The 15,639-nt window shown below is 37.6% G+C and overlaps 1 protein-coding gene across 2 annotated transcripts in view; it reads left to right on the plus strand.

Annotated features, from left to right (window-relative positions):
- Positions 1-15,488, plus strand: part of herc3 (HECT and RLD domain containing E3 ubiquitin protein ligase 3) — a 49,245-nt gene extending 33,757 nt beyond the window's left edge. For both annotated transcript variants that reach the window (XM_088909819.1, XM_088909829.1), the window contains 5 exons: positions 1,245-1,311; positions 2,655-2,737; positions 6,562-6,745; positions 11,165-11,267; positions 12,249-15,488. In XM_088909819.1, coding sequence (XP_088765945.1) covers positions 1,245-1,311; positions 2,655-2,737; positions 6,562-6,745; positions 11,165-11,267; positions 12,249-12,457 — 646 coding nt within the window. In that variant the 3' untranslated portion in view covers positions 12,458-15,488. The remainder of the gene's footprint in view (positions 1-1,244; positions 1,312-2,654; positions 2,738-6,561; positions 6,746-11,164; positions 11,268-12,248) is intronic.
- Positions 15,489-15,639: the final 151 nt, after the last annotated feature.

Raw genomic sequence — 15,639 nt, forward strand, 5'->3', positions numbered from 1 at the left:
TCCCATGGAATTTACCATTGCCTTTGTACCTGAGTTTAACAGCTGTTATGTTGTTGTGAAATTAAGCTTTGCATTGCTGTTTTGTAAAAAAAACACCATTAATTGAAGCAGGACATCTTTGATGCATTTTTGCCTTACATTAGCATATCTTTTTTAGGAGAGCATTGTTTATAATTAATTATAAGACAAATACATTTGTATGGGGATAAGTTGTAAACACATTATTCTTAATTAGTACGGGGCTTTAAAGAAAAATACTTCCAGTATTTGGTATAGTATGATTTTGTGAGGATCAGTACATTCGACCCTCTCCTTAATGTTGTGGAACCGGAACCACTGTTTTTGAGGTCATCTAGAGCAGCAGTGTCCACCAGAGGGCATGCTTTCCAATTCATGATATCGTCTTCTATTAAATATTCTCCTGGAACTCTGCTAAATCCTTTTCATCGTTGGCTATTATTGGTACTGTAGTAAGTGCAGACCAACATAAATAAGCTGGCTGATGACATTTCTACTTGACATGTTGGCGCAATTTCCAGAAGATCTGCATTTCGTTGGCTTTTCAGGCAGGTCCCTTTCATCCAGGCACAGCTGGTAGATGATCTCACAGTTCTGTAACTCAACACTAGAGCTGTTTAAAATAGTCTGCTTCCTTCTGAAACACTCTCCAGGGTTTTAAACTGTCTGATTGTAGGGTTAAAAATGGTTATGATACTCGGAGGTACCGATCCTGTTGGATGGCTGAAGATGAGTTGCCCCGAAGTAAAATAGGAAATGACTTACTGTCTGTCACCAATTAAACCAATGTCACGCACTAATTAATTTTATTATAAGATGTAAGTCTCTTTATGTTTAGGATGATCTATTAAGAACTGAATGTAACATAGCTTTCACATGAGTTCAAATTCATCCTAAGCTTCTGAACACAGATTTGTCTGGCATTTATTTTTATATCATCGTATATTTTCTCTCTTAAAGTTAAGGTATACATTGAGCGGCAATGACCTTTAACACAAAAGCCCTTCATCTCTTTCTTGTTGCAGGGGCTGCTACTCATATTTTACTGTAATATTTTGTGCATACAGTATAACATCGTTCGTGTTTGTCTTTATGCCTGCAGTTAGTGTTGAACATATGTGCAGTCCTATGAAAAGCTAATATAACGCCACTTAGATATCTTTCTATTATTTTGTTGTCAGAGTGCTTTCTAATGCTTCTTATTATTTCTGCCATTTTCTTTCCAGGAGTCTTCAGCAGCTCCTGGATTATCAAGGGGATGATGTGGAGGAGTCCTTCTGTCTGAATTTTGCTGTAAGTCCAAGTGCCATGGGGAGGTGAACTTTATATTTAGCAGCAACTCAGGTGCCTGCTAATAAATGTTGTCAATATTCCAAAAGAATTTAAGGTGAGGAAATGTATTTTTGATAAATTGTGGTATTTAATAAAATGGCTAAGTAGCTCTGTTGAAACAAGGAACTACAGTATGTAGTTCTTGCCAACTATGAGAACGAAGTCTGTTGTCTATTGTATAATGGTCTCATCCATGGAAATGAGAGAGTTAGATAAGCAGCATGGTAATCAGATTTGTCCTTTGGGTTTTGCTGATTAGGCATTGAGATCATTAATTCAAGTTACTACAGGACTGCTAGTTTGGTATCTCTCAAGGTGCAGCTGCAGATGTGAAAGTAACCAGTGAAGAGTAGCCACTACATGAGGATCAACAGATTGTTGGCAGAAGATTTTGTGTTTGAGGGGTCAATCTGCAGAAGGGACTAGGATAATTGTAATTAGGACAAATTAGGCCACAAATTATACACTTGTGGAGTATAGCATGTGGGAATTTATTGCTGACTATATTAGTAAAAAAAATAAATGTGGGTCAAGACAACTATTATTATGTGCTTTTGTCTGTTTTCTGGAAATATTTTAGACATTTTAGAAAATATTTCATAGTTGTGTTGCTCTGTAATGGAAGTCACTTACATTTTGAAATGTCTTCTAGGATTTGGATCAAAGCACTTAAAAGAGTGCAGGATTTCTTTTTATACTAGGATTTATAATAATTATAGTAAAATGTTCTAAATGTTTTGTTACAAGTTGTGTTTAAGAACAAATCATGCATATGATTAGATTAGCATTGTTAGGTTATGCACAAGCAGAGCAAATAAGCTGAATATCACAGGGCTTTGAATATATAAAGCAGTTCCATGAATAATAACTGTGAGGTAGTGTAAGCAAAAGGCCCCTTTTTTTACTTGTAGATGCTATTACCTTTCTGTTTCAAATGAAATTCAGTGTGAAAAAAAAAACCAACAGCCAAGCTGATATGAGAAATGAAATATTTGTTGATTTAAGATAAGATAGGATCACTTTATTGGCCATATACAATTTCTTGTATTAGGAATTTGTCTTTTTTGCATACCCCAGCTTGCTCTCCATGAGAGACACAGACAGGGAGAGAGAAGCTTGGGGTCAGAGCGCAGGGTCAGCCATTTATACGGCGCCCCTGGAGCAGTTGGGGTTAAGGGCCTTGCTCAGGGGCCCAACAGAGTAGGATTCCTTTGCCGACCAGCCACAGCCGTAAGCCTTCCAGCCACAGGTGCAGATCCTTAGCCACAGAGCCATTCACCACCCTAAAATATTTCTCTTTACAGATCACAAGGGAAAACTATGGACTAACTGAAGTCAAGGAGCTTGTCCAAGAAGGAGAAAACATCACAGTGAACAAGGACAACAGGTGAGTATACTCGCACAACTTGTGTGCTATAAAATTTGCCAGGCTCACAAAAATATGCAGGACAGTGTATTTTCCATGGGGGAGATATTCCATGGGAGATTGCAAAATTGTTCTTTTGTATTATTTCCTGGCTTAGTTTAACTGTCTTTCCCATAATACCAGATTTATTACAAATAACTAATCTTTGATTTACCTACGTTTACTGTATTGCACTGTAGGAAATGAACATTCTATTAATATTTATAAAAAAGATTATGTTTTTTTCTAAAATTAAAAAAAACACCTTATACTGATCAAATAAGCCAGCTCATTCTATTTCCATTGCATATAATGAATGTAGGACCATGATGAACCTAGCTCTGTTCAGACTGATAACCTTACAGACCTTATTGCCCACCTGAACAGTCAGGCCTTGGTCAGCTTTGAGCCACTCTTGTGAGCTTTACCTACTAGATAGAGCTAGAACTTATCTAGAGCTACTAGATAAGTCACTACTAGGGCTTCCCTTGGCACAGTATTCTTTACAAAAACCTTATCAGGCACCGTGGTGTAGAAAAAAAAGCAAAACCAGGAAATTATTTTGTCGTTTAACTATTGAACTTTCTTTATAAAAGAAACAAGCCAATTTTGGGGGGGACATTACATCCAACAGAAAATTCATCCCTGCAAAATAAGTAAATAAGAAATAAAATGAAAGTTAATGCTTACATCATGAATATCGACTGCTATGTAATTTATGCCTGAAATATTGTGGATCTCCAAATTCAAATCAATTCAATTAATTTTTATATAGCGCCTTTCACAACAATGTTGCCCCAAGGAGCTTAACAAAGCAAGTGACCATACATGTTGTGAATGCAGAACAGAAAAGACCAGAAGATAACTAATCAAAAATTAGAAAGCAATTTACACCAAATGACATATTCATTTTCATATATAAATATGTACTGCACCAGAAAACAATACAGAATAATGTGAACATAATAAGCAGTTTCTTATACATCACTATTTTAAGGCATGTCCCATAAACACTTCGGGTATGTGCAGGTACTGTCTTGTTAGAAGCCATCACAGTTGTGCTGTTCCCATGTGAATGAACTTTAAATTACATTCACTTTTTTCAACAGTGTTTATTAATTGCTTTATGTGTCTTAGAATATCGCTCACACAAACTTAACTTTTTGTGTTGAGCTGTCCCATTTTTAATTAAATTAAAAATGTTTTAATTTACATTAAGTTGCATATATATTTAACCTATGGTCTCCTGATAAAAATATTTAAATATATTCTATATAAAGGTCATTCTAATAACAAAATAGTCATATTTATTTTAATGAGTTTATCAGTTATCATAATAGTCATATTTATTTTATTTATCTTCTCCATAAAATATATCATTTTTTTCTTTAGATTTTTTTCAGATTGATTTAAACAGATGGGACTGGATGTTCACAAATGCAGAACACCAGAGCAGGCACACAAAATCCTGATTAAAATTTCCCATTCTAGCTTGGCTTGAGATGTAAATCCAGAGGGCCAAGATTTACTAAATTCTGCCAACATTAGTAATGTTTCTTGGCAGCTTCACAAAAATCCATTTTAAATGCAGGTCGTTTGTTTTCATTTTGACAGTGGAATCAAAATTAAGGAATGCTGGCAACAGCCAGAGTATTATGTCTTCAAAATAAACTTTGTGTCACAAAGAATATAAATGTAACATAGCTATATTAGTTTGCTGGGCAGATGCTGGAATTAGTTTAGCTTGCAATCGGTCAGTGACCCAGACATTTCTCACTTTAGTCCTTTATTCTGATTTTCCTTGATGCATATTCGGGGTTTCAGTTATACTAACTTTTCCAAATCTGAAGCTCAGCCTGCACTGTTAATGCAGTGCATGAGTGCATTTCTGCAGTCCAACACAACACGTGAAATCATCAAAGTATTTTAGTCCTTTTACTTTGTTTCACTTGTGAACGAAACCGCTAATACCTACAAAAACATTCACGGAGGTTTCCAACTTTCTTACATGATGTAGTGTTACCAGTTCACACAGTGTCAGACCTACAGAGAATTACTTGGGCTAACCACTGCAGCATTAAGTGGATCTCTTCAAAGGATTACATTCCATTATACAGTAACAGATTATCAGTTGTAATACAGTTTGCGGTACTGTAACTGATGTGAGAAGATTATTTACTTTAGAACAAACGCGCATGTGATAGCACAGAGATGTCTTTGCTTGTCTCCTGCTTGTGAGTAATGGAACAAGCTGGAGATGTTACCCTAATCACACCCTCTCTTAAGTCACATTGCAAAGAAGATGATTTGATTTTCCACTTTTTTGCTGCATTCCAGACTCCAGGTCATTCTCTATGTTGGTTTTCTGTATAAGAACTGTCTCAGTCTTTCTGTGAAAAAAAATTGAAACAGCAGGATGTTTGTAGTCTTTATTAGGACAACTTAGTTTTTTCAAGGCGATGTCCGGGTGACTCATCAATATTGAACCTTTTAACCTTCTTTCTAACTACATACTTATGTGCTGAAACAACCAGTTTGGAAGGTATGATATTGTATTTCAGCTAAAAGAACTGGTAAGAGAGCTTGAAAGTTGTTTTTTTTTAAAAAAGCACTGTAGTTTGTAGTTTGTTACATGAAAAGGGATTCTGTTAAAAACCTTTTCCTCAAGAAACTGCACAAATTGTTTTAATTGTATTCACTAGATTTAAAAAAATCCATAGGTAGACCTACTTTATTAAGTAATTGATTTCAAAATTATATATTTTAACCATGCAAAATTGAGACGCCTCAAAGTGCCTTTTACCCTTGTTAAGGGCAGTCAGAACATGTAAACATACACATACCAGTATTGATGCTGGTAAAAAGGCCATGTTGGTAGACAGTTGTGTGATAATATTTATATGGCATTCATTTTAAGAACTCACATTTTGGAACAAACAGCTTGACCTAAGATGTTCACATTATTGTATGAAGGACCAAATCCCGCAAGAGGGTGTATATCCTGCAGCCAAAATTGTTTTATAACATAATTGTGACTTAAAAAGCATTGTTATAGGAATTTTACAAATATTTTAGGTCTTAACTTTTTGAAGAAGCTTTTCTACATTTCCAAAGTCCTAGCATCTGAATTAGAAAAGTACTGTTTTTTTTTTCATTTTTATGATATGCATGCAATTTGTATGCTGCAGATCCAGGTGACAGTTAGCCAGGTGATCGTGGAGTACAGACATTTTATTATTTTTTAGCCATATTGCTGTGCAATATTTGTAATTAAATTAAAACATCTCCTGATATCAGACTGGCTTTTCAAAATATTTTTACTTTTTTATGCATATATGTACTGTATTGATGCAGGTTGTATATGAGTTTTTAAAAGGGAGGAGGTTATTAGGAATCAGACCAGCATTGAATGACTACAAAATTGGTTGGAAACCACAACCCATTGTCCTTTTAGATGCAGGTGACTGTATTTGTTTTACATTTACTGTTAAAAAAAACTTCAAACATTTTTATTAGTATTAACTTAACAGGTTTTAGTAGCTTTTAACAAATTGTCCTCATATGAATAAAGAGCCATAAAAGCAGGTTTGGAAGAAATGGAAATATTAAGAAAACTAAAATGGAACCATAAAAAGACTAAGTGTCAAACGTGTTCACCTCGTTTTCATTCCTTTCCATTCATTATTTTACTGGTATCACACAATGGCCTGTCTTGTGATAACAGTTCATATTCACTGTTTTAAGTGCAGTGCCTGATGGTTAGAGGCTTGCTGGTGAGAAGTTACTTCTTGTCGTATTGTTTTCAGGGAGGAGTTTGTACAAGCCTACCTGAACTATGTTTTCAATGACTCTGTGAAGGAGCTGTACACTGCTTTCTCCAGCGGTTTCCTGAAGGTCTGTGGAGGGAAGGTCCTGTCACTCTTTCAGCCCTCCGAACTCATGGCCATGGTAGTGGGAAACAATAACTATAACTGGGAGGAGATGGAAAAGGTAAGAGTTGTAAAGTTCATGAAATCATGGAAAAGGCTCCCTGGGTAACCCTTGCAATAGTGTAATTTAAGTTCTTCTGCCTTATCTGTCTAATGTCCCATGTTTTAGCATGAATTAGTATATTTTTGGCCTTGTTTTCTGTATCCATATTTTAACCTTCTGTCTCCTTCTGTTGCATATGATGAGACAAGATTTGCCTTGAAAGTATGTTGAAATAAGCGACCTCTGGACACTGGCATATGCAATCCTATCTTCCTTTTAAATGTGAATGTTATGAACCTCACATAGGCCTGTTCTCAATGTTATCCGACAGCTTTATCACCCTGCAACTCACAAGTGGCAACCCATTGAAATTCAGCAGGTGTGAGCCTCACCAGTACCTTGATGGGAGACCTCCTGGGAAAGCTAAGGTTGCTGCTGGAAGAGGTGTTAGTGGAGCCAATAGGGGGCGCTCACCCTGCGGTCTGTTTGGGTCCTAATGCCCCAGTATAGTGACGGGGACACTGTACTGTATAAGGGGGCCAGACTTCGGATGAGAAGGAAATCCAGAGTTGGGACCTTGCTCTGCGGTCATTAAAAATCCCAGGGTGTTTCTTGAAAAGAGTAGGGGTGTAACCCCAGCGTCCTGGCCAAATTTCCCATTGGCCTTTACCAGTCATGGTCTCCTAATATTTCCCATCTATGAATTGGCTTCATTACTCTGTTCTCCTCCTACTGATAGCTGATGTGTGGTGAGTGTACTGGTCCACTATAGCTGCCGACGCATCATCCAGAACTACGAACTAATTCGTAAGCCCGTAATATAGCAGCTTTCGCAATATTGTAATCCAAACTTTCTTCTAGAGAAAGTGTAGAGCAAACATCTTGAGCTTTGCCCACTAGTCTACACTGCATAAGCAGTGACCAGACCTCCTTAGGCCAGCGAAGTGATGTGGCAATTTGCTCGAATGCACCAAAGTACGAATCACTTCTGATTTCCTGAATAGAGGAACCAAAGCAATCTGCTTACTTACATCGAAGGTGGTCAAGAGTGGATCTTGCAAAGGAGACATGTTAGAGGCCTCAGAGTGGGTCAGCTGCGCAGCAGGAGCATTCCTTCTTGCTTCTAATTAAAGCTGTCGGAGCTTAACCTTTCTCCGCCTCAATCTCCATTTTACGAATTGCAAGGTGCAACTCAAATTCTACCTGGCGTGCCTGGGCTTTTTCCTGCACTTCCATTTGCAAGCGGGCCAGATGAACTTTTAGGCGAATCTCATCTTTCGACCCAGTGGAGACCAGAGAGAACGGTTCAAAGGAAGGTAATGTGGCCTTGACCTCAGCCTCCGCTAAGTCTTCAGCCACCCCCTGCACCTCGTCCTGTTCTTCCACAACCATAGCAGGTTTACCACCAGCCCCAGGAGAACCGGCGTCCTTGCTCGCTAGTGCAAAGACCTCTAATTCCACCAATTTATCAATCGCAGCTCTCTAAATGTCCCTTTTAAGAGCTTGCGTCGATACCTGAACCCCGAAGTGATCTGCAGTTTGGAGCAATTCGTGCTACCTACACCTCTCCAGCTTCTCAAAGTTGGTTTCCACAAACTTTCGTAAATTAAAAGTAGCCATAATTACCTTGCCAAAAAAACACAATCCAAATCTCAGAATCCTAAACCAGTCCTTATTCCACAAAAAAAATACCAAATGATGCTAACCAGTCCCAAAACGCACAAAAGTACAAACACCAAAATTCTGCAACCTTAGCACGGGAATTTGATATCCCGGACGAGCCCCCAAAAATGTTCCGACCCCAAGTGTGTAAGGGTAAAGGGGTGTAACATTTAGGATAGTTTTTGGATGTAGGTGGGTTCTGGTGAGGGACTTAGGAAGCGTGATAAGTGTTAGTGCAAAAGTGATTATTTTAAGGTGAATAAGTGACTGGTACATAATAAGACACAATAACACACAGGAGTAGGGAACTAGAGTGGTGCAAAAGAAAAGAAAACAAACAAAATGGAGCTGGCTAAGAAAGTGAGGGAAGCTGACCTAACTACAAAAGAAAACCCGAAACACACGGTCTTCTGCGTTTTCAAACGCCCTAGCTAACCTTCACTGACTACCCAAAACCATACAAGACAAAACGGCACTCACCTGTACTAAACTAGTGTTACTAATACAGAGACCACCAACTATGTGTGCAGAATGTACCCGACAACCTAAACTAACCCTATACACAAAAGTTCACACAAATACACAAGTGAACTACGAATACAAACGAGAGTAGACACAAGTAACAGGGTACAAAAGAACACAGAGGTTGATACAATACGTTTGGGCAAGGTAAAGGCTAAACAAGGATAAACACACAAACAAACGAAAGTACGAGAAGACGAACACAAAACAACAAAGCCGAAGCTTTACGAAAACACACACGAAAGAAGCGAAGCGAAACGAAAGCTGAGCCGAGCGGGACCAAAGTCAAACAAAAGGCCCCTTCATTCAGATAACCTCCGAGTTATATACTAAATAAACTGAGTTCTGATTGGCCGAGAAGCTAATTGATGATGATGTAATACGGAAAGAATGGTGTAATGATGGACCAATGGGGGAGGGAGAACAATCAAGGTCAGGAAGTGTGGAACATAGCAACAAAAACACAAATGGACCACACACTGGGACGTAACATGGGGCTACACATTGGTGGTACTGGAGGGTAGTCCCTATTACCTGTAAAGAGCTTTGAATTGGAGTGTCCAGAAAAGCGCTATATAAGTCTAACAAATTATTATTATTGTCGTTCTTGTTGTTTTTAAACTGTTCTTCCCTCTGTAGGTTCTACTAATTAGACTAGATTAATTAAAGGAAGGGTACTGTACACATTTTTCAACATACTGTACATAGGATATTTTCAATAGCATTTACCCTCACTCCTTGATACAGGGTGTTTAAGTGGATAGTGAATAGGTTGCCTGGTAGAAGGAACATTAGCTCAGCCTGTTCTGTGGAGGATATAGTCCTCACCAGTCTGTACTCAGAGTTACATCTACCATGATGCTAATCCAACTTATGACCAGTGCATTGGTGAACCCATTTCCCTGTTTCATATGCATTTGGCCTGTAAAAAGTTGATCCCATTTTGGTCTTCAGTTTTGGAAAAACGTATTGCATCTTCCTTAACACCAGCTATCTTTGGCGTTTTGCCCAACAACACTAGTCTAAATAACAATGTGATACCCTAACCTTGGCTACTCTATTGGCAAGATGCCTGATTGTGCTGACTTAGAAACGGACTACCCACTACTCATGCACACTATTAGAAAAATTACATATTATTTAATATTGAAAAAGTGAAATACACTATTAGGCATTACAGGAATATAGGAATACTGCCATGTTAACTGAGATGTGTAGTTTTTAATTCAGTTTGAATTTTAACTGTACATACTCTCTGAGTATTTGGCCAGGGCTTTAAAGAGAGGGAGCGTCAAAAATTTTCAGTGCTGTCGAGGTATCCTCCTCGTGGAAGAATTTTCACCTCGAATGTTTGCCCATCCTATTTACTGTATATATGTTAATCTGACTCTAGGATTACATCCATGCAAGGCTTTGCAGTCAGTGGTGCCATAAATGTATATGCTTCTTGTTTTGTGTCTTTTGTGTCCTGTACTCTTTTGTTCTCTTTTTACTGTGTGTTTTAACAAAGTTTGATAGCTGTATGGTTTTTCTGTTCTGAAATAGAAAAAATATGCACTCTTGCTGTCTGCACTGTTTACCGTCCTGGTGTCATCTGTGCCATGTTGAAGATGTGTTGCATATAAACATCAGACTAGACTTGTGCATTTCCTTTAAGAGAAGAGAGCTCAAAATGTCACTCTAAATCAATAGAATGTGTGTGAGTCACACATCAATAAAGGTAAAAGAGCAGAAATGCTCTGAGCAGAAATGCGTGACTCCTTGAAAATGTTTTAAATCTTTTCCTTTTACTGTATAGTGCTGTAAGAAATGTGCCTGTGTAGTTTGGGATTTGTAATCTTAATGTAATCACAATTTATCATTTATCGTGTAAAACAAAGTGAAATACAACATGCTATGTGATGATTTGCATTGCTGTGTTACAGACTGGTGTACAGTATGTGTCTCACTTCTAATACTATTCTACAGTACACATAATAGCATTGCACAGAACAATGTTTTTCACAATTTATTGAAAACAAGAAGGTCATATTTGTTCACACTTTGTAATTCATCACCTGAGGTATTCACTGTTCTTCAGGTTCCTTAATATACTATAACATGTTTTGACTGTATTTGTATGTAAATCCTGTTTTTAAGTAATAGTATTTTTTATGCTATTTCTAGGTGATTAAGGTTCTCTACTTTGCTAACATAAAATCTTAATATATTCCTTAAAGCACTGAGCTTACAGGAGTTCTTTCTCTGTCGCAGAATGCAGTTTACAAAGGTGAATATTCAGCCACTCACCCCACAGTGAAGATGTTCTGGGAGGTCTTCCATGAATTTCCACTGGAGAAGAAAAAACAATTCCTGTGTAAGTGGATTTGAGTCTGCTGCCACATTTTCATTGTTTTTATTAAATATTTTGCCCTCATAACTGAGTTCTTTACTTATTAGTTCTGAGTTTTATCTTACTGTTCTTACTATATCTAATGGTTATTGTAGAAGGTTGCTTTATACAGCCTCTGCTCTCTGACACACCTTAAGTCAGGTACTATATCAAAGTGTTTAAACTGTAGGTTATCTGTTTAAAGAAATAAGTGATTACAAAGTCATTTTACCACCAAATGGCTCTGCTTACACTTTTTGGAAGATTGCCGAGAGGCTGGGAGCTGTTTCATGAGCAAAGCACATAACGCAGAGGCAGAATGAGTTGTTTTTCATCATAGCAGAGTTTTCATTGACAGCCCAGAGCCCTTCTGTTTTTCACCCATTGATTTCTGGAGACAGGTTTTATGAAATTAACACTTTAACCTAATTCAGAACAAATTCTACACAGAGCAAATGTCAATAAATTATTTCACTTTTGCGTGTTAAAGCTATGTCTTGCTTCCAGACGAACACAATGTACAATTTCTCTTGGCCTTGTGCATGCACAAGTCTGTTGTATGGGTTACTCTGTACTCACATGCAGTGGCCTCAGATGTTCTAGTGTAGTATTAAAGCACATATTGGATATTTTGAAATACTTGGGTTATATTTTTGCTACAATCTATTTTAGCAAAATCAGAGAGAGATTAAAGAACAACTTTAATATATCAAATTTTTTAAAAATTTATTTTTTGAACAGGATTGAAAGCAGCATAAAAAGATATCACAAACAAGATGAGGCCATTTGGTTTTCCTCATTTGGTTGCTAAGCACATACTGATCTAAGAACACACAGCTGTTTCTTTACGGCTCCCAGAAATTCTGAACAAGTCCTGTGTCAAGTACAAGGTTGTATTAAAACTGTGGCTTTGTATTGAAGCTTTCTGCATGTCCTACAGAAATATTGTCTTGTTTTTCTCCTCAGTGTTCCTCACAGGCAGTGATCGCATTCCCATTTATGGCATGGAGAGCCTGCGAGTTGTGATTCAATCAACATCAGCAGAGGACCACTACCTGCCAGTAGCTCACACCTGCTATAACCTGCTGGACATGCCCCGCTACAAGACCAAAGAGATCCTCAGGAAAAGGCTCACCCAGGCCATAGAACAGTATGAGGGATTCAGTTTGGTGTGATATCAACAATGCAAGCAAGTAAAGTCAGGCCCTGTTGGGTACATCTGGACCACTTCTGCACTTTAGTAGTTCTGTGGGACTTTGTGAAAGAGCAGAGACTGTGTGCTCTATGTATTGAGGGTATTTTTATTTGTAGTTTTGACAGTGGTATAGACTGAAAAAAAATGTGTATGTGGAAAGTTCTCATGTGCAAGCAAAGTTAATGGGTTTTTCTTGAAATCTTTGGTATTTAAATTTGGCTTCCAAAACTTTCTCTGATGGTTCACATTTTGTGTAGGGCACTAACATAGTGTTCTTAATGATGTAAGACTCACTCTTTCTGCGATTTCAGCTGGATTTTGTTGCAAGATTGTGTTTGGGTTGGATGCCATCGAGTCTCGTTTGCCCCCTTAATTATTCCTACAAATATTTCAATATTTAGACTGTGCAGCTCATATCCTTTGATTCAGAACTGTATTCTTGGTTTCCTTTGCTTATAGGGAAGAAAAATGTAATCCTTTTTTAAATTATTATTGTAAATAAGAGTTATGTTTCTACAGTTATCAAATAATTTTACTCGCCATGAGGATTGATTCAGAATAATCTCTCTTAAAGAGGCAGTGTGAGCAGATGCATAAGGCACTAAGGAGAGGAGCTCTGCAGGAAAGCAGTGTCAACTCAGGTCTCCAGTTTATCACTAGCTAGATTATTTCTCTACGTCACCGTAGTCTGCTTTTTATCCTATGCTTTCCTCACTGGATTAATTCTGAAGCATCTAATCAGCATTTTCCAGCTATTATTGAAACCAACAGGAGACAAGCGATATAGCTAGTCTGGAATGCCTCTAATATTTGAAAGCCTTAGACCACTTTGAGTTTGGTTGGTCTCAGTAGTACAAATATGTGAGTATTTTGTACATGGGATCATCCGATTTACATTTTCCATTTACAACTGATGTAAAAGTTGAAGTAATAGTTTTTCATATGTTCTTGGTATTAAATGAAATATTCTCATTTACATGCACCAGTGATTAAAGCGTGTAATACCAGGTCTGCAACATAATTTATCTGCTTCCTATTTTAAAAACATTTTCATACACTTCTTAAAATCAATGGTGTAATATGCAATACATTTAACCTCTGAAAATTGTGAAACACTAAGCAGTTAACCTGCTCGAGTATTATCTACAGTAGCTCTTCATTTCCATCCAAGTTTCAAAACATGTGACAACATGTGTGGTGATGCTTCTAAGCTTGCACATGTGATGTCTGCATACTTGAAAGGCTCACAGGTTTACTGATTTTAATCATACAACAGTTATGGCTTATCTAAATGAAAGAGAATTAAGGGGCTTGGGAATGTTACAATGTCACATCGAGGGTATTCAGGGTTTATTCATCCACTATCACTAGAGTACTACCAACTGATAAGAACCAGTGATCTGAGATTAAATGTTTTCCAACATGTTAAATATCCAACACAACTGAGAATGTAGCTTTTTAAATGATGGTAATACTAATATCTATGAATTGGCTTCATTACTCTGCTCTCCTCCCCACTGATAGCTGATGTGTGGTGAGCGTTCTGGCGCACTATGGCTGCCGTCGCATCACGAGGTGGGGCTGCACATTGGTGGTGGTGGAGGGGAGTCCCCATTACCTGTAAAGCACTTTGAGTGGAGTGTCCAGAAAAGTGCTATATAAGTGTAAGCAATTATTATTATTATTATAGCACAACCTTAAAGTTAAGCAGATTAAATACATTTAGAATGTGCAACAGTTCTATTTAACAACTTGTTAAAAAATGTTATAGTTTCAAGAGTGGAACAATGTAGTGCAGCTTTGTAAAAAAAACTTACCTCCTAACTTAACTCCCCATACTCCACTGTATGACTCTATGCATAGGTATCAAAGTGGGATTAAAACTATTAACTTTAAACGGTGAGTATTGCCGCACAGCGCACCTATGAGCATCAAACGCGAGCAAGCATACATACATTAAGATGTATCCTTCCTAATGGTTATGTTGGATATACAGTGTTTGAGATTCTATATATTTATATACTGTACTGAGACAGCACAGGTTTTACATCAATAGTTCCCTGGGTGCATGCATAATGATATTGCCTTTTCATATCCTGAGTTCAAGTTAAGAGATTTTCTAAATGCCACTTGCTCAGTGTTCCATTAGTGAGTCTCCATAGTTAAGAAATGTTCTTTCTCAGCACAATAGATTTAGAAACCAGGTAACTGCTTTTGTGAGGGACAATCCACATGTCCTCGATGGCAGAGGAACAACACATTGTCCCAAAACCATCACCTTTGTTTAAACCATCTGCAGATTCGTTTTCAGTATCCAGTGGCTATAGCATGAGAATCTACAGGACAAAATTACACATGTATCAGCAAAATGAGTTTAGCTCACTGTATGCATGAAGTGATCTGCATTTTTGTAGGCCATTCAAGGGTACTGTGATGACAGCTGAGAAATTACCATCTTCTATGGGCTGGAAGCCTCTAAGGAGGTGACATAGTGGCAGATTGTTTTATTCACCAATGGATTTCATTCTGCGCTTGGCAAACCTTGCAGAAGACAACATATGGAGTCACGGAAAAGATTATGCTGTTACCTTTTTGGTATGGCAATGGTGATAATTTAGGTGGTAGTCTCATTTAACACAAGCATGCCTTTCTTGCTGATTGAAGATGGGAAATTGTAATTTTAAAGCAAATAATACAAGACTACACAGCGGATATCATAACTTCAGGAACACAATATCAACATCTCGCCATGAACAATGTTTTCTCCTGACCTGAGTCCAATAAAACATCTGCTGGACCAACTCATCAAGGATACCAGAAGCCGCCAATCTTTGCCTGCTGGCTGTAGGTGTACTGGAGTGGCAGGACAAGCCATAACAGTCTGTTATTTTGCAGTCTTTTTTCGGTGGTGTGTCCCAGTTCATACTGGAAACATGACTTTGATCTCTGTTTTTATTCACATTTTGTATGATATCTGTGCTTAAAATATTTGATTAAATCCATTACATCTGTTGCATTTCTTTACTGAAGTCATTATTCAACACTGAACAAGGCTTTGACCACATTGATGGTAATTAGTACTTCCAGATTAAAATCACATGCAGTTTATGCGATTTATGTGAGTTTTAAGAATACATAAAAAGCAACGTGTATTAGCTTTGA

Source organism: Atractosteus spatula, chromosome 1 (genome assembly GCF_055471065.1).
Source record: "Atractosteus spatula isolate fAtrSpa1 chromosome 1, fAtrSpa1.hap1, whole genome shotgun sequence".
NCBI lineage: Eukaryota > Metazoa > Chordata > Actinopteri > Semionotiformes > Lepisosteidae > Atractosteus > Atractosteus spatula.